Raw genomic sequence first — 18,285 nt, forward strand, 5'->3', positions numbered from 1 at the left:
AGTTTTTAATAATGATTAAGATCTAATCACTGTATATACATTGCTATAAGAAAAAGATTCACGCATCTATCTAATTTTGATGATGTTTAGCGAATTTATTATATGTTATCTTTTAGGAGATTAGACAACACATGTTTTTGAGTACCAAAACCTGGCCTTCACATAGATAAAATATTATTCTTCGATCACTACTTGAGTCATAATATTAACACTTTCATGATGTTTTTAAATTTTTTGAAGGTATATTTTTGCTTTTATTGTTTGGAGATAAGTTTGGTATCAACTAAATTTTTGGAAGGCATTTTTTTAAATTATTCTATGAAAAAAATTCTATAGTTTGTGTGGGCAAAATAATTAGAAGGGTTAATAGTTAAATTTATCTCTGAAAGATTACCAATTTTTTAAATTAGTCTACAAATGATTTTTTTAGTCATATTAGTCCTTAAAAGATAAAATGTAAACCAAATTAGTTTTTCCATTAGTTAGATGATGATGTGTCACGTTAAGTGCTACGTGTCACCGGATGATTAGTTGACGTGTCAGGTCAGTGACACCTAGCATGTCACGTGTCACTTGACATGTAAAAACGATATTTATAATTAAAATAGACTTTGAAAGTCCAAACGTAAGTAATTTTCATCCCTAAAATTTTAAAAATTAATCAAATTAGTCCTTATATAATTTTTTTTATTTTTTCATAATATTAAATTTAAAATATTTTTTTATAGTACTAATTTTAATATTATTTTTAGACCTTAATAAACAAAATTCTCTTTACACAAAATAATAAAAATAATTAAATTATTATAAACTTATTTTGTTATTTGTATTTTAAGTTTTATATTTTTAAATTGTAAATTTTTTTAGATAAATTTTTTTATTTAAATAAATTTATCAAATTTTGTTGATTATATATTTAAAAATTTAATATTTTAAATTTTACTAAATAATATAGTAATTATTTTAAAATTTAAAATTTTAAAATCTTTTAAAATTATAATTTATATTATTATAAATATCTTTTTTTACATGTCAAGTGATACATAGCGTGTTAGGTGTCACTGATCTGACACGTCAACCAATCATCTGATAACATGTGGCATTTAACGTCATATGTCATCATCTAACTAAAAAAATGATTAATTTAATTTATATTTTATTTTTTAAAGACTTATATGACTAAAAAAATTATTTAAAAACTAATTTAAAAAATCAATGATCTTTCACGATCGAATTTAGCTATCAACCCATAATTAGAACTAATTGGTTGAGTTATGCCCAACTACCTACTGCAACTGCTGCTTGGATGAAATGGTGGTTGTCTCTGGTAGCAGGGTTCAATTTCTGAGTCCAACCAACCTTGTTTGTCTTTTGGCCCAATAGAAAAAAAGAAAACAACTCCTATATTAGGAGTTTCTCAACTCTTAACTATCTTGAGTTAATTTAATAATTATTTTATTAATCTATTTAATTAAATATTAAGAATTTAATTTTTTTATACTATAATAATTTATTGGTCAATATAAATTTTTAAATAAAATTTAAATTCACAGCGAATCAATTATTGACCTACTAAATTAAAAAATATTACGAAAAAAAGAGTTTATTAACTCCAAAAAAAAAAAAAATATAACTCAAAATGTAGTAATTGCATGATCTAAAAATTAATGACTAAATTAGTCACTAAATATTTTTAGCAATTGATTTAATGATTAACACTAGAATCATATTATTTGACAGCTAAATCGACCACTATATATGAAGTTAACAGCTATAACTAAAGTTATATTTTGTGTAACTTTTAATTGCTAATTCGACATTAGCAGCAATTAAAACTAAATTAGATTTTTTAAATTTTTTATTGGTACATATGAAGATGTTGACCATTTTAGTAGCCAACAAGAAATTAGGCAATGAAAACTATTGATTGATCTTTAGTGAATTGGTCTATAAATTAGTAGTTAGTGATAAAATTAATGATCGATTTAAATAAAAAATGCCTATAAAGATTTTGTGTTGTTAAATCGAGAATTATAATAAAATTAGCCACCAATACGCTATGAAATTGAATATAAAAGTTAGGCTATAAAAGTTATTTTACTGAGAGTCTATTCGAAAAATTTCAAAAGCTATTTTTTTTAAACTTTTAAATTATGAAAAATTATATTAATGTTGTTTAGTATAACTTTTTAAATATATTTTTAATTTTTTAAAAAATTATTTAAGAATTTTTGAAAAAATAAAAAAATTGACTTTTTTTTTCTTAAAAACTATTTTATTATTTTTATTTATTAAAATAACTTTAAAATAAATATTTTATGATAAATAATTTATTTATAAACTGTTTTTAATATAAATTTTTATATTTTAATTTTTTAAAAAAAAAAGTTAATTAAATTGTTTACACAAACAGGCAAAACCAATTTGACCCATATGAATTTTATAGAAAAATTGGTGGCCCAGTCGGTTTTCAAAAACCAGCGAGGATCAATATATGTTTTTTTAAAGGGTAGTGCTAGGGAGCCAATGGCTTAAGTGTACAATGTGTACAATGGGCTAAATTTTTGGTCCATGAATAAAATGAACATCACCATACTATCTAGAATAACCATCCGATACCAAGGATAACCATCCGGATACCAAGGATAATAAACATCTCAATAAAAAATTAAACTAATTTTGGGGTTCACTAAGGATCGAACTCTTGACCTTTCGAATCTAGAACTCTAATACCATATCTGAAACCACTCATCCCAAAAGCATAATCTAACAGGACAATGTAACACTAATGGTCATATCTCTAATACTTCTTAAACCTCCATTGGCTCCCTATACTTTCTCTTTTTTAAATGGTGAAAAAAAAATTGAAAAAACCCCAATTTTCTATCCCAGAACCCTCGGCGTCCCCCTCACCAGCCTTGCTCATCGTTCTTCTCTCTCAGACTTGCTATCGTTCTCGTCACTGTCTTCCTCACCTGCAAGCTCTCTCAGTTTCACCCGTCGTCGTGGCCTGTGTCGTCACTGTCTCGGACTCGGCGGACTCAAGCCCTCCGTCGCGGCCTGTGTCTTCACCGTCTCGGACTCGGCGGATCAAGCTCGTCGTCGCGGCCTGCGTCATCACCGTCTCGCACTCGGTCGCCGCCTTCGGTGCGCTCGCTTCGCCGGCGGTAGAAGCAGACCGAACCAGCATTTGGTCCCTCGGGTGGTGGTGGTCGTCGTCTTTTTGTTCGGCCGTCAGTTTAGTTGGTCAGCTTCCTTCACCGTCAATTGATCCCTGGACAGGTTAGCTTCCTTCGGCCCTGTTCTTTGTTTTCAATTTTATCATAGTTGAATTTGTTGTTGAAAATTATCAATGAGCTGAATTTATTTCTGTAAGTTGAATTTGTTGCTGAATATAATCAATATATCGCTGAACATTGCATTTTGTTGCTGGAAAACATTGAATTAATGAAGCATTTTATTGTGGCAGAGTTGAAGCATTTTATTTCTTTTAAAATGTTACTGTAAGTTGAATTGTTGCTGAATATTACTTAGCTAAATCTTTTATTGCTGTAATTCTTTTGTTTTTCTTTTGTTAGAATTTAAAAGATGTCTTAGTCACAAATACCATTATCAGAAAAGGCACCATCTCAAGAACAAGCTCATCAACTTGAAAAATCAGGGGAAATCACTGTGATGTACATATATTGTGACAAATCTGTTAGGGGAGGTGGGATTAATTGATTTAAGATAATGATGGACCAAGTAACAATGCTATGGAAATATAGATGTAACTCTAAATAAGGAAAATGTATGTCAAGTTTTAAATTTGTCTTAAGAAGATACAGATGCCAACTATGAGATCACTTCTTGGATATGATTTATCAATTGCGTTTATCTTTCGCTCACTCTTGTTCATTTAAATTGAGAAAATATTTTGTACTAGTGACTAGTTTATTATCTCTTTTTGCATAATTAGTTATGTCTAAAAATTGATACTTGATTATTATTAATATGTTTGTGAAAACATGCATTTTAACTTTTGTTTTTAATTTTATTTTTATAATTTTATATTTTTATTTAATTATGACCCGGTTAACTGGGTGAATTAGTGACCCACTGGTTGAACTAGTGACCCGGTACCGATTTGATTTTGATAACTATGAATGCATGGATTTTATCTCATGGATGCTTTTACTGTGTTTTTATCAATTCTGACTACATAATTTGCATGATAATAGTTATTGCTACTCTTTTTCTTTTATTTGAGACCAAGTCAATCGGTTCAACCAGTGATTCGTTGGTTGAACCAGTAACTAATGACCCAGTATCAGTTTAATTATCGGTTCGTTTTGATAACTATGTTGAGAACCCTTAAGCTAGTGCTCTTTGCCTCAATCCCTCAACCTCCTTCCTCGTGCTTTGTCCCTCTCTCCCTTCACATTCGCTCCACCACGTACGCCACCGCCAATCCTGATTTTCCTCGCTGTCAAGCTGCTGCTGCTGCTGCCTCTCCCTCTTGTTGTTTGCCTCTCTTCGGGTTTGCTTCTTCCTCTTTATTTATTTCTTATTTTGCTACAGTTAATTGAAGTGTGGTTTCTTCATATTTGAACCACTTTCTTTTCATTCCTATTCTAATTAGCAACCCACCCCACAATTGATGTTCAGTGCATTTGTCCTAACTAGTATAGTCCCATTTTTGCATATATCTTATGTTGCATGTAAATTATTCAAATATAATACTTAAAGCTGTGTTAATGGAACCTGGTTTAACCATAAAATAACTCATAGTGAAGTCTAAGGCTCAGCTTTTGATTTCTGCTGAGTTAGATCAAATGTTGCTGATTGGCTTCTTCCATGGATTCTTTATCGATCCGAAGCTTGTCACCTTGATTCTTTATTCTAACTTGTGATTTTTGTAAGTTCACTTTAAGCTGTTGTAATATGCTATGTCTGTTCCTAAGCATTTCTTGAACCCATGGGCCGGCGGGCTTCCGCGGGGGGGCTGTTGTGGTGACGGCGTATTTTGTCATTGAGGGTGTAGGTTGGCCATATACAATCTCAAATGGGGTCATGCCTGCATTGGTTTTAGAATTCTGTATTATACCACATTTCTTCCCATGTTAATTCCTTGGCCCATTCTTTATGATTTTCAAATGAATAGCACCGCAAAACATCTCTAAAATCATGTTCACTCCTTCGGTTTGACCATCTTATTGTGGATGGTAAGCTGATGACATGGCCAAAGGTGTGCATATTTGGAGAGTTGATCAACTACTACTAGCACCACTGTGAAACCATGTGAATTTGGCAATCCTGTGATAAACTCCAGGCTTACATCTTCGCAAACGTTTTCAAGAATCAGTAGCGGTTGTAATAATATGGAATTCACATGGGCAACTTATTTTAAGTATTTTATGCTAGTCTTATCTAATAAAATTGCGTAGAGTATGATATAAATTCTTATATTCTTACAATCTTACTTTGGGTGCATCAAGTGGTTTATTACTGTTAATATTGTTGCAGATATCTTATGTCTGGAGATATATCTGCTAAGGCACCTCACATGCAATGACTTTCTAAGTTATTTCAAACTATAGGGTTTTTTGGTTATTTCCCCATTACTTTTGTGAGTAGTGTTATCATGAATTGTAATTAGTGTCTTACTTTCTTTCCCTTCTTTTATTGGAAACTTGAAGTAATTTATACCTCATGGCTATCAGGTTTCAGATTTCTTGGCAAGGCAAATGAAGTGCATAGGTACTTGTTTTTGAGCTTATAATCATGGAAACTTCTGCAATGGCTTTATTGTGTTGTAAATTTTTATTTTCTTTGTGATGGTATTTTTTTTTTTGGTGGTTTTGACTATATATTTACAAGATATGTGATAGCTTGTATAAGTAATTTATATCCTTCATTTTCATTTTTAGGTAGCAGATGTAAATTCAACAATAGGTGCAATAATGTCAATGCGGAAATTCATCAAACACCTTCGGTCATGCCACCAATCCCTGCCCAACACACACTCCTTCTCCACTCTTTCCACCCAAACTCCAAAAAGCCACCACCACCGTGTCGAAGACCCTCACTCTTTGTTGAAAGAGGACCCAATCGAAATATGCACATCTTTGTGGGTCAAATCCTTCTCCTCCCCAAACCACTACACCTTCTCCAACCTCACCGGTTTTCTCTCCAAATTTGATCTTTGGGTCCTTGCCTACCAGCGCTCTTGCGCCCACTCCACCGGCACCTTCCCTCCCCGCAACGCCATCCACTCCCACCACCTCCAAAACCTTCTCTCTCTCCGAAATGCTGTTGTTTGTGGTCGTTTTAGATGGAATGACAAGGCCCACCAGCTCCTCCTCGCTCCCAACTCCTTAAAACCCCTCTCAAAACGCAAGCTTGAAAAGTTTATGAACTCATCTGAGCCCTGTTTCCAGGACCGGGTGGTTCAGGAGGTTCTCTTGATGATCCTTGAGCCTGTTTTCGAGTCTAGGTTTTCACAGAAATCACATGCCTTTCGACCGGGAAGAAGCGCGCACACCGTGATTCGAACAATTAGGAGTAATTTTGCTGGATACTTGTGGTTTTTGAAGGGCGATTTGAGTGAGATTCTTGATACTGTGGATCAGAATGTGGTCATGGTGTGTCTTGAAAAAGGTACAAAGGATAGGAAAATCTTGGGTTTGATAAAATCTGCACTTAAAGAGCATCCTTTGAAGTGTGTGTCCAAGAATGATGCGGAGAAGGAAGAGTTAAGGAAGGTTAAGAAGAGGAGGGCTACTAAGAAGAGGATTCTCAATGAGAATGAGCCGAAGCCGGACCCATATTGGTTGAGGACTTTCTTCGGTTTCGCGCCAGAGGAGGCTGCTAAGGTACCTGATTATGGTTATTGTGGGATTTTAAGTCCATTGATTGCTAATGTCTGCCTTAATGAATTAGATCACATGATGGAAGGGATGATTGTTGAGTTTTTTAGGCCTTGTAAGTTTGATTCAATATGGCGGTATTCAATTGATGATGGTTGTCATAACCCTGCATGGCCGGAGTTTGTTCCAGCCAGTGGAAAGGAGAAGACCAGGAAGATGGATTACATAAGATATGGGGGTCATTTCTTAATTGGAATCAGAGGGCCTAGGGAGGATGCAGTGGAAGTTAGGAAGAAAATTATTGAGTTTTGTGAGAGTACTTTCGGATTAAGGTTGGATAATTCGAAGCTAGAGATTGAGCATATTTCAAGGGGGATCCAGTTCTTGGATCATATAATATGCCGGAGGGTGATATACCCGACATTGCGTTACACTGGTTCTGGAGGTAACATTGTGAGTGAAAAGGGTGTTGGAACCTTGCTTTCGGTTACTGCTAGCTTGCCACAATGCATTCGTCAATTTAGGCATCTAGAACTGGTGAAGGGTGACAAGGACCCGAAGCCACTTCCTTGTACTCCTATGTTGTATTCGGGTCAAGCTCATACGAACTCCCAAATGAATAAATTTCTCGAGACCATGGCTGATTGGTATAGGTATGCTGACAATCGCAAAAAAGTTGTTGGCTTTTGCGCTTATGTAGTTCGTAGTTCTTTGGCCAAATTGTATGCTGCTAGGTACAGGCTGAAGTCACGTGCCAAAGTGTATGGTATAGCATCGCGAAATCTTAGCCGTCCGCTGAGGGAGAGCACAAACAATTCTGCGCCTGAATATTCAGATCTTTTGAGGATGGGGCTGGTTGATGTAATTGAGGGTGTTCAGTTTTCACACATGTCGTTAATTCCATCCTGTGATTACACTCCATTCCCAAGGAACTGGATCCCAGGTCATGAGCGGGTGTTGCATGAGTACATAAAACTTGAAAATCCCAAGTTTTTCTGTGAATTGCTCAGAACTGTCAAGCAAAAAGGTTTAATTCTTCCTCAAGAAGAAATATCTCAAATGGTATGGGACTACAAAACTCTTGGGGTTCGTTATTTCCATTCCAATCAAGATCAAGAAATCAAAACTGATCCAAAGAAGATAACTGAGTAAGTTTAGCAATGATATACAGATTAATGGAGTCTTGTCGACACCGAGATTCTGTTTCTGAGCTGGTGACAACAGAAAAATGGTTATCTACACTGTTGGGTCGTTTTCTACATCGAGTGGGCAAGTCCTTCATACCCTACACTTACACGAAACGTTTTTCCCATGCTGAAATTATAGAATCCAGATGAGGGCATTGTGATTCACTATCAACAATGTAGAACATCGCATTGGTAATAGGTACAGAAAAAAATTACTGCAACAGAAAAACCACATGTAGTCGATGACTTTCTTCGTTGGATTTGGAATTTGGAGCTTCCTTGGTGTGAAATTGTGAATTCTTGAGGATAATATTTAGGATGCCAAAGAAGGTTGTTTGCTGGTTATTTTACCAGGGAAGCACTTTAACATAATACTTGTATCTAATTTCACCATGTTCCATTATTCAAAAGGAAGTGTTCAAGAGGAATAATTCTTTTCTCCTGTGGAAGGTACCTTCCTATGACCACCAAGCATAGGGAATTCCATCTACTACTGGTAATTTTTAACTACTGCAGGATGGAATATTTGTTGGAGATTGATGAATGTTGATTGATCAACTATGATATTAATAATTTCGAAATTAATGTGTTTGAAATTAACAAGCCATCTGGTCTACTTTGCTTGTCTCTGACATTAGAATGTGTGATACAGTTTGTTTTCCATTGATGAGACAATTATCTTAAAGTTTCCATCAGTGGAAGGTAGATGAAATGTAGGTGCCGAATTTATGCATACTGTTGTGGATTGGAATTTATTTTGGAGGACTGTGGTCAAATTAGAAAACTTAGATGAAGAGCAATAATGTTATCTACTTAGTCCTTACAGCATGGGAAAAACGTTTCTTATATCATTATGCATTATTGTACATCTACCAATAATGTCTGACAAATAGTTGAAAATAATAATTAAATGGGTTTTTCATTTTTGGTTGAAAATGAGTACAAGAATATTTTACATATTGTATTGTATAGTTGGTCTGTAGGTGTATGGATTCCAATGTGTTATTTGGTCTTTGAGCTACACTTTAAAACAACCTTCAGTTCTGTCCTCCTTGTTGCTAGATAAATTAGAAAAGAAAATAGGAGTATGTTATATTTGAAGATGTGGTATTAGATTCTTGTCGCTACAACAAAAGAGCTGAAGATGTTTGTCTTTAAGTAATTGGATGTACTTTTTCCTATTGGGACAATTTTGGATGTAATGTTAATGTAAACAAATGATCATATTTAATGTAATTATTTTGTAGGAGGTTCCGTTTAATGCGAGGTCTAGCCAAAAACTGCATTGATCAATCAACCTTTAAGAAGGAACATCCTGATCAGTGGAAATATGTTTAAGAATATAGGATAAATTATGTTGATATCTTTTATAATTTGGTGAAGATTTAATTTAGTAAAACTATACTGCAATTTCCTTTTAACTATCCGGACTACAATAATATTTTTCAAGTCTCTCTCAGAAACAAGTTATTAGTATTGTATATGTCCGTTAGAGTGATTAATGTCACATTATTTAAAGTTATACAAAATTGGTCATAATACTGCCTATTATTTTTTTTTAAAAAAAATCACTATACAGAAATGAAGCCTGTCCAAGGCTCCAAGCTAAGCTTAACATTTTTTTTTTTGGGCGAAAATTCTCGAGTATATTACTAGCTGAAACAGTAATGACTAATTCCTAACTTTGTCCGAATTCACTTTTCGATCAGTAGGACGTGTCTCATTTGTTCAGTTAGATTGATCTTATGCTTGAAATTCCACAGCAAATTAACACTACAAATGAAAGCAATAAATAAATAAATAAATAAAAATATTCCCAAATCTTAAATTGTTGCAATCAATGACGTTTCAAAGTAGGTTGTTGTAAACCCTAAAAGACAACATATGCTCAATAATTGTTATATTGGTCCATCTACTGTGTGATCAAATTCATTAACAAAGTTACAAAGACTTCATAGTCAGTGGTATGAGATGGAGACAATTTTCTGAGGAAACGTGGACCGCTATATTTTTTATAATTTTTTAAATATATTTAATGTTTAACAATTGTTTTTAAAGTATTTATTATGAGAAAGTATAGGGAGCTAATGACCTAAGCGTACAATGTGTATAATGAAGGTTTAGAAAGTATTAGAGATATGATTATTAGTGTTACATTGTTCTATCAGGTTATGCTTTTGGGATGAGTGGTTTCAGGACATGGTATTAGAGTTCAAGATCCGGAAGGTCAAGAATTCGAACCTTGGTGAACTCAAAATTAACTTTTTATCCTGATATCTAGATGGTTCATTTTATTCATAAACCAAAGATTTAGCCCATTGTACACATTGTACGTTTAGGTCATTGGCTCCCTAGCACTACTCATTTATTATTTGATAAACTCTTAAATTAAAAAGCCTCATTTCTTATGTAAATACCCATTTAAGGATATTATTGCCGTAAAATTATTTATCTAAAAAAGGCTTAAGCAACTTCATAAATGATTATTTATTTTATATATCCCTCGCATCAAGAGTTTTTTTTTATTTATTTATGTGAATTTTTGTATGTGTTTTTTTTTAGTTTGTCTTATACGAAACTTATTTTTTCTATAATAATAAATATAGAACTTTAGATTTTTTCATTATAAAAATTTTAATACTATATCATTTAAGTTGTTGACAAATAAAGATACATAAATAATTAAATATTTTATAAATATAAATTTATTAGTAATTTAGTATTTAAAATTTAATCCCACTAATGTAAACCCTATTCAAATGACGCACCATGCTATAGGTCATATTTTACAACTACATGCTTATCTTCTAACACTTTAACACAGATGAGAGTTCCGACAAAAAGGAAAACACGAGAGTAATTTTTCTTTTTCAAAGGTACCTAGCTAGATTGCTGCTTGCGAGTTGTGACTATATATGATAGGTCTTCAACATGACCAACCAAGCATAGAGATTTATTATTAACTTAGTCTATATATTAGTTATATCGATATTTTTGGCATTAATTATTTGATATAAAATTGTAATGTGTAGAGTAAATAACAAATCACATGCTATTTTTTTTAGTTGTCCACTCTGAGATTTATTTAAAGGTCTATCGCGAGTCAATAGACTATTGTATATACAAGGTAGAATTCAAACTTTTGATACTTACTTAAACGTACGAGTGAGCTAACCACTTGATCAATCCAAATTAATTAAAACACATGCTATTTCTGCTCAATTTTATGCTGATTTTAGAGGTGTAATTTTCCCCATAACATTAGTTTTTTTTTTTGTTGGCGTAAGCTCCTTTAATAATAAAAAGAAAAAAAAGTAAATAACAAAATCGATAATATTAGAAGAACAAAAAATAATCAATCCAAATTTATTTTATTTAGTATTTATTTATTACAGTATGCATTAAATAAAATCAAAAGTAATCAATTTTGACCATTTTTTGCTACTATATTTTTTTTGCCAAACTTTTCTGATAACCAAACACATGAAATGGCTAGCAGAATATACAAACCATATAACTAGAAATTCCATGAATCCAAATTGAAAACTCTGACCGTTTATCTTAACAAAAATCTTGATACCTTAATTAGATCCGGCTAGTCTTCTTGGCAATTCAACTTTAGGTGTTTTTCTTTTCCATCATCATAACTCCTTTTGTTTAATTTTCTGATGTCAGTAGGATTATAAGAAGATTTTTTGAGCCTAACTGAGGAAGGTTTCTATGAGTGGATAATTATATATGAACAACTCATGAAATTATAAACGCTCAAACCCCAAAAATCTAAAAGTTATGTCCTAATCTTGATAAAATAACTAACGTTGAATCTTATCTAAATTTTAAGACGTCATTATATATCATCGTCCCTAAGTGGGTATGACCATTAATTTCTTTTTCCCCTCCTCTTATTTAATGTTAGATTGTGATATATCAAGAATGTAGTCATCAATAGTAATAATGTATCAACACCGAAGTATCAACCTCATGCTCCCAGATTCAATACATAACATGTTACTTGTCCAATTAGGTAACATATTCATGAAGACTTAGATATAACACTTTTATTTTCTTCTCGTTTTGTCTTTACATTAATTGGATCAAAATATTCTAAAATAAAAAGTTAATAAAATAATAAAGTGATGAATTAATAATTTTAATTAAGATAATAGAACTCATGTATAACAAAAATTATAAATTTGATTAATTTTTTTACTTTAAATTATCTAAATACATGTAGTACCATTAACATGGAACAGACACGTGTCTAATCAAAATTATCACAGCTTTCTTGACCCTTCTAAATGAAATGTGTCAGTTAAGTGAAACTACTACTGCAACATTTAAAAGATCACATGTAGAATTCAGCTACTTTCATTGATTCAGTTATTGTCTACTCAAGGGGAAACTTGAATTTATTGCTTAATTTTTCTTTTCTTTACCAAATATTAGGGGTGTGCATGGTCTGATCCGATCCGAAGATTCGGTCTGCTCCCGAATACTTTAGAGGTTAATTTGGTGTGATTTCACCGGGTTTAGGGTTGGGTAAGAGTCTCAAAAATAGACTCAGTCATTATTTCGGATCGAGTCCGGGTCATAGCTCGAATCACCTGAAATCGGCCCAGTGACCCGGTCATCATACACAATTAATATTTTGTGTTATTAGTGATGGATGATGGCTATTCTTATGTGGAATTTAAGTATTATAAACCTTAATATTTTGTGTTATTAGTTATTATAAGACTATAAGTTAATATTTTATGTTTAAAATGCATAAGATTTTAGACTAATTAATGCATAATATTGTGTTATTTGTATTGATTTAAATATTTGGTGTTATTAGACAATATTAGTATTGATTATGATTATGCTTTAATTTTAGAGAAGAGTTTGTTCTTGTTATATTTTTATAAGTAAATTTTATCATGTCAAATAATGGTTGGAGTCTTGAAAATTTGGATATTTTCACATGATAGCTTATAAGAAGGTATCAAGGTAATGTAATGTTAACGTCCCGTTTTTTACTCGGTATAATCGTGGTCCGAAAGTGTATAGGTTTCATCGGGTCTAGGGTCGGGTTCGGGTCTAATAAATAGGCCCGGTATATATTTTGGGTCGGATCTAGGTCACATCAAACCCAGTTTTACCCAACCCATACACACCCATACCAAATATAAAGATACTCGAATCTGCGACTACTTAAGTGAGTGTGGAAAGAACGTTTACAAAGATACATATTATTTGTGAGAATGTTTTTAGTTGGTATTTGGTAAAAAAGTAAAGGTTTTTATAAAATGGCATTTGAATTCTCTATCCTTGAAATAGGAAAATAGAGATAATATTGTAAGAATATTTTTTATCTTGTTTTTAAAAAGTACAAAATATATAATTTTTTCTATTTATTTATTTTTTACAATATCCTACAACTTAGTAGGTCAAAGATTTCTTATGAATTGAAGTTCATTTAAGGATTTAATGTTGACCAATAAATTATTATATGTACAAGATGAGATTCAAATTCCTAATACTTCCTTAGATAAATTTACGAGCTAACATTAGACCAACCTATCTTGGTGATAGTTTTAGGTCTCTAAGACTTGAGAAGTAAGAACTAAGAACTCATTTAGCTTGGAACGTGCCCTGATTTTAGTAGATAGTCATGTGGAGTTCAAAATTTTTGTTTATTGATGTAGAGGAGCTTATTTGATTCTGATTATTGGGCCTGTAAACATTGGTTCGAAATGACGTGCTATGTATGCCAAAATATAGGAAAAAGATAGTGGCAAAAGAATAATGGGAAAAAGGCTAACAAAAAAAAAAAGAATATGATAAAAAATAAGAAAAACGTCGACAGCAGGATTCAAACCTGCGCAGGCATAGCCCAACAGATTTCGAGTCTGTCTCCTTAACCACTCGGACATATCGACAACTTATTAAGAATAATACACTAAATTTTTATATTAAAAATATTATAGCATTCACGTCCAAAAAATAAAAAAAAAATTATAGCATTAGACATGGTTTGGGACTTTTGGAGTTAGAGGCTGGTTCTAAAATTTTTCGGAATGTTATTCAAAGTGGAGACCCTCATGATCTTACTCAGGGTCAGGGATATAGCCAGAGATATTAACACTCAGGTTACGTTTGAATGTTACCAAAACCAATCATTTTGACTAGAACAAATAAGTTCTAAAACAAACTATAATATCTAATTCAAACAAGTGTGATCAATTTTCAACAACTAATTATTGAAACAAGTGATTTCTTTTTGTGTATGCAAATGCAACCCAATTAGTTCTGCATACTTCACCAAATTGAAATTACTTTTAACTAAATGGATCAGCAACACTGATATTTGAAAAATGCAAACATGGTGGCTAACTGCTGACATGATCCTGCCATGTCTAAGCTGTGTATTTCTTCGTTTCCTTTTCCTTGTTCTTTCAACCTTTAAGCGTCTATCAACCCAAAAAAAAGAAAATGCAAACACATTCAAGTTTCAGATGGGAATAGCTACTTTTGCGGCATTGTTTTGCTGAGAAGTTACATGAGTACATGAACAAACCACTTTCGATATTATTACATTACATATATGATACATTTATTCATTGTCACATATAAATTACATATATGCTAATGTTGGAATCACTCTTTCCTTATAGCAAGCACCATGCTTATTCTTTGGTTCCACCTTTCGAATTGTGTTAAGATATGCTTGTGTGCAGGTTCCGGGTGCATTCTTGCCTTTATAAGCTTTGCATATATAGCTTAAGAAGTTTTCATAGTCCTGCAGCAAAATAAATTCGATCAATCTTGAAATTTCAAGTATAATGTAAAGCACAAATTTTATTGTTAGAGTGAACCCTGTAAAGCACAAATTTTATTGTTAGAGTGAACCCCAAATCTCTTCTCTGTTCAAACAACTACAACAACAACAACAAAGCCTTATTCCACTAGGTAGGGTCAGTTACATGTACCAAACAATGTAATTGAACTCTATCATATATTATGTCTATAATGAGATTGTTTAAGGCATAAGGGACAATAAGGAATTTATCACTAACTGGACGGATTTGTCCCTCACCATACCCTCCTTACTAGACACATTATACATGTACAAATTTTGAATAGGAGGACTAATTTGTCAACTCCTTTTTCAAATAGTGAAGAAGGGAGTTTTAAAATTATAAACTAACCTCATAGAGTGGTTCGCCATCCACAACTACCCATGGGACATACTCATGAGGTGGCTGCAGCTTATTGGTTTCAGCTGCATACTGTAGCTCGAGCTGCATACAGATAGGTAAATGCTAAAATTGTGAGAAAAACCAAAGCCAAACAATTTATCTATAGAATCAAGGTAAGGCACATTGATCATCTCTTCATTAATGTAAGAAGATAATATTAACATTCGTTGCAAGAAAGAAGCAGTAAATCATCTATGAAGATAAGGTAATGCGAAGATTGCCAAGTATTACATTGCTCCAGAGTTCTATGAAGAATCAAAAGCAAGAGCAACGTTTCTTTCTGTTAATCTTTCTAATTCTCTTCTCATAAGCTTACTTCATGTAGCATCGTCAGTAGAACTTCAAAATTTCATTAAAAAAATTAGAGTAAACTACAAAAAATACTCTCAAATTATAAAATTGCGGACAAAAGTACCTCCAATTTCATCAACTACAAAAATATCTTCAAATTTTTTTTAAACGCAACAAAAGTATCCAACCATTAAATATAGAAAATGCTAATGTCACTTCCATTTTTGATAATGCTATGCATTGTATATTTGCATAAATTTATAGAAGAAAAAAGGTAGTATTATCAAAATTGAAATAACAATATCCATTCCCGTTAAATCTATATCCTCAAAAAGGCTTTAAAGATCAAATTTTGATGCCATTTTTGAAACATGATTAGAAAAATGAGACATTTTTATCCTTAAAATTTTGTGATTTTACATTAAGTGGATTTCTTTTGCAATAGTTTGGTCCGATTTTTCAAATATTCCCACAAATTTTCAGATCAAATGCACAAACAGTTTACCAAGTACAAAAGTAGTTTTCGACTTATTAAGTGGTATGTTTTGTTATTTTTGTTGTATTTTAAATAATTTGAGGGTATTTTGTCATTTAAGAGAGTCTTTTGATTAGTAGGTAACATTAACACAGGTCATTCTCTGTAACAGAAGGATCTTTCAAGATTATAAGAAAGAAACCAGAGAAAATTAGCACTAACCTCTTTCCCACGATCACCATGATAACACTGATCAATAGGTTTTGAATCCAGATGAAGCTTCTCAAAACAAGATTCCCACTCCTTGTACTCACCTTGGTAAACTAGATCCTCAACACAATAGATGTAAGGAAAATGCTTGCTCTGCAACAAGGTAAGGAATGTACAAATACTTAAACTAATGTACAATACATGCAAATTTACTGTCATACTGAAAATATAAAACCAACAGTAAGATCAAATCAAGAAGGAACCAAAATCACATGGAATAAAATTGAAACAAATAAAAAATCCATGTAATTGACTGAGTAATCATTACCAATCTCTAAGAACATTTACATCTATGCATGTAATTGCATTAATTGTGCCCTTGAACTGTGAACTCATTATGCAGACAATAACCAAGGAAATTTGTAACTACACATTAACATCCAATTAATTAATTAGTTAATTAATAATGAGTATTAAGTGGCAAGTGGTGAATTCCTAATCTCGTAAGTTCTTACCAACTGAGGCCAGGCATCAATGGCACATGCTTCCACGGTGTTGAGCAAGCACTCGTATTTTCCATGCTGCACAAGAAAAAGCACGTGAATTGAAAAATAAAAACCTAAATTGAAAATGTTGAGAGGCAAGAGTGAGTTGAAGTATATACCTGGCATGTAAAGGTACCGTTAGACCTGAGTTTGGCATTACCCCAAGGAACGAGCTTTAGGTCAACGATGGAGGCAAGTTCATCGTCTTGGAAGATCCGAGGGAGGTAGTTAACGATGAAATTGGCGCTGTAAGGGCACAAGCTCTCGTAGTAGAGTTCCAAAGAGACCTTATTATCATCTGATAAAGAAGGAGAGAATAAGAACACGGCGAAGAAGAAGAAGGAGAAGAAGGTGCTCGTGGGAGAAGCCATAGGTGAATCTCCAAGAATCAGAAGTGGGAGTTAATATTTTAACATTTTTGTTTTTTTCATACAATTGGCACGAGGGGGTGCCACGTGGAGGGAACGTGGGGCGAACACGAAAGTGTGGTTCGTAGCAGATATTTGGCATCTTCATGGTTCATGAATGAACATTCACAATCTGTCTTGGTGCAAACTTAGTTCCACGGGGGTGCTTTATTTTATTTTATTGACTAAATAGAAATTTTAGGATCAAATTAAATAAATTAAAATTTGAGAGACTAATTTGAGTAGGAATTCATAGATTTGATTACTAAAAAAGAACTTAATTGTGATATACTAACTAGTCTAACTTTTAATCATATTCATTATTCTTGTAGTTTTATCTCGAATGTTTTTTTTTTAATATTGAAAAAATCTGAAATTTGGAATCTTTTAAAGACCTAAAATGTGAGTTACGTGCTTTATTTTTGCTACGTATATCATAACACGTAAATAAAATTACTAAGAAAGAGACGGGGATTTTTTGTTCCGGTTGTATCACATGTTATGTCCTATTAGTAACAAGTTGATATGTATTTACACATTAATTGTAAGGAGACATTTTTATAAAGATGTTTAAAATATATATTTTTTAAAGATGTTTGTTATTAATTAGAGTAAAGTATTGTTTTTATTTTTAATATTTGGGGTAAGTCTTAAAGTTGTTTCTAACGTTTTAATCGTCTTATTTAAGTCTCTAACATTTCAAGACTGACTCAATGTTGTCCTGCCGTTAAGAATATGTTAATAAAATTGACGGCGGGACAAAATTGAGACGATTTTGAAACGTTAGGGACTTATAAATTGTTAAGCAAGAACGGATGTAGATTTTTTGCTTTTACTTTTGGAAGAGACATTTGCTTAAAAGAATACATGTGATCCTTTTTCTCTTAATAAAGTATCAACACAGCATGGACTTAAAATAATTATAATTACAATATGATGTATGATATTATTGTGACACAATTTTTTCTGTTCATATATATGTGTCTGTTAGCAACAATGAAGTGGGATTCAACACTGTGGGACCCCCGACGGCAATACTGATCAAATCATATGAAGTTGAAGACTTGAAGCCATAGGCTAT

The 18,285-nt window shown here is 32.4% G+C and overlaps 2 protein-coding genes and 1 non-coding gene across 7 annotated transcripts; 1 reads left to right on the top strand and 2 right to left on the bottom strand.

Annotated features, from left to right (window-relative positions):
- Positions 1-2,891: 2,891 nt before the first annotated feature.
- On the top strand, positions 2,892-9,384 carry LOC130939331 (nuclear intron maturase 1, mitochondrial). Of its 5 annotated transcripts, XM_057867450.1 has the most exons (5): positions 2,892-3,282; positions 3,579-4,519; positions 5,506-5,608; positions 5,703-5,739; positions 5,910-9,384. In XM_057867450.1, exon 5 carries the CDS (start codon positions 5,943-5,945, stop codon positions 7,998-8,000), a length of 2,058 nt encoding a protein of 685 aa, XP_057723433.1. In that variant the 5' UTR covers positions 2,892-3,282; positions 3,579-4,519; positions 5,506-5,608; positions 5,703-5,739; positions 5,910-5,942; the 3' UTR covers positions 8,001-9,384. The 5 variants fall into 5 exon arrangements, with proteins under 5 accessions (XP_057723433.1, XP_057723440.1, XP_057723426.1 ...); XM_057867457.1 differs by lacking the exon at positions 3,579-4,519; XM_057867443.1 differs by lacking the exons at positions 3,579-4,519; positions 5,506-5,608.
- Positions 9,385-13,874: 4,490 nt separating this feature from the next.
- On the bottom strand, positions 13,875-13,956 carry TRNAS-CGA (transfer RNA serine (anticodon CGA)). The gene has a single exon. It is a non-coding gene; the product is annotated as a tRNA-Ser (tRNA).
- A 447-nt stretch (positions 13,957-14,403) lies between these two features.
- On the bottom strand, positions 14,404-17,204 carry LOC130980074 (gamma-interferon-responsive lysosomal thiol protein). Its single transcript, XM_057903736.1, has 5 exons — positions 16,917-17,204; positions 16,768-16,833; positions 16,265-16,405; positions 15,226-15,318; positions 14,404-14,816 (listed from the first exon to the last, which is right to left on the bottom strand). The coding sequence occupies exons 1-5, from the start codon at positions 17,166-17,168 to the stop codon at positions 14,652-14,654; spliced, it is 717 nt and encodes a 238-aa protein (XP_057759719.1). The 5' UTR covers positions 17,169-17,204; the 3' UTR covers positions 14,404-14,651.
- Between the last annotated feature and the right edge of the window lie 1,081 nt (positions 17,205-18,285).

Source organism: Arachis stenosperma, chromosome 1 (genome assembly GCF_014773155.1).
Source record: "Arachis stenosperma cultivar V10309 chromosome 1, arast.V10309.gnm1.PFL2, whole genome shotgun sequence".
In the NCBI taxonomy this organism is placed as follows: domain Eukaryota; kingdom Viridiplantae; phylum Streptophyta; class Magnoliopsida; order Fabales; family Fabaceae; genus Arachis; species Arachis stenosperma.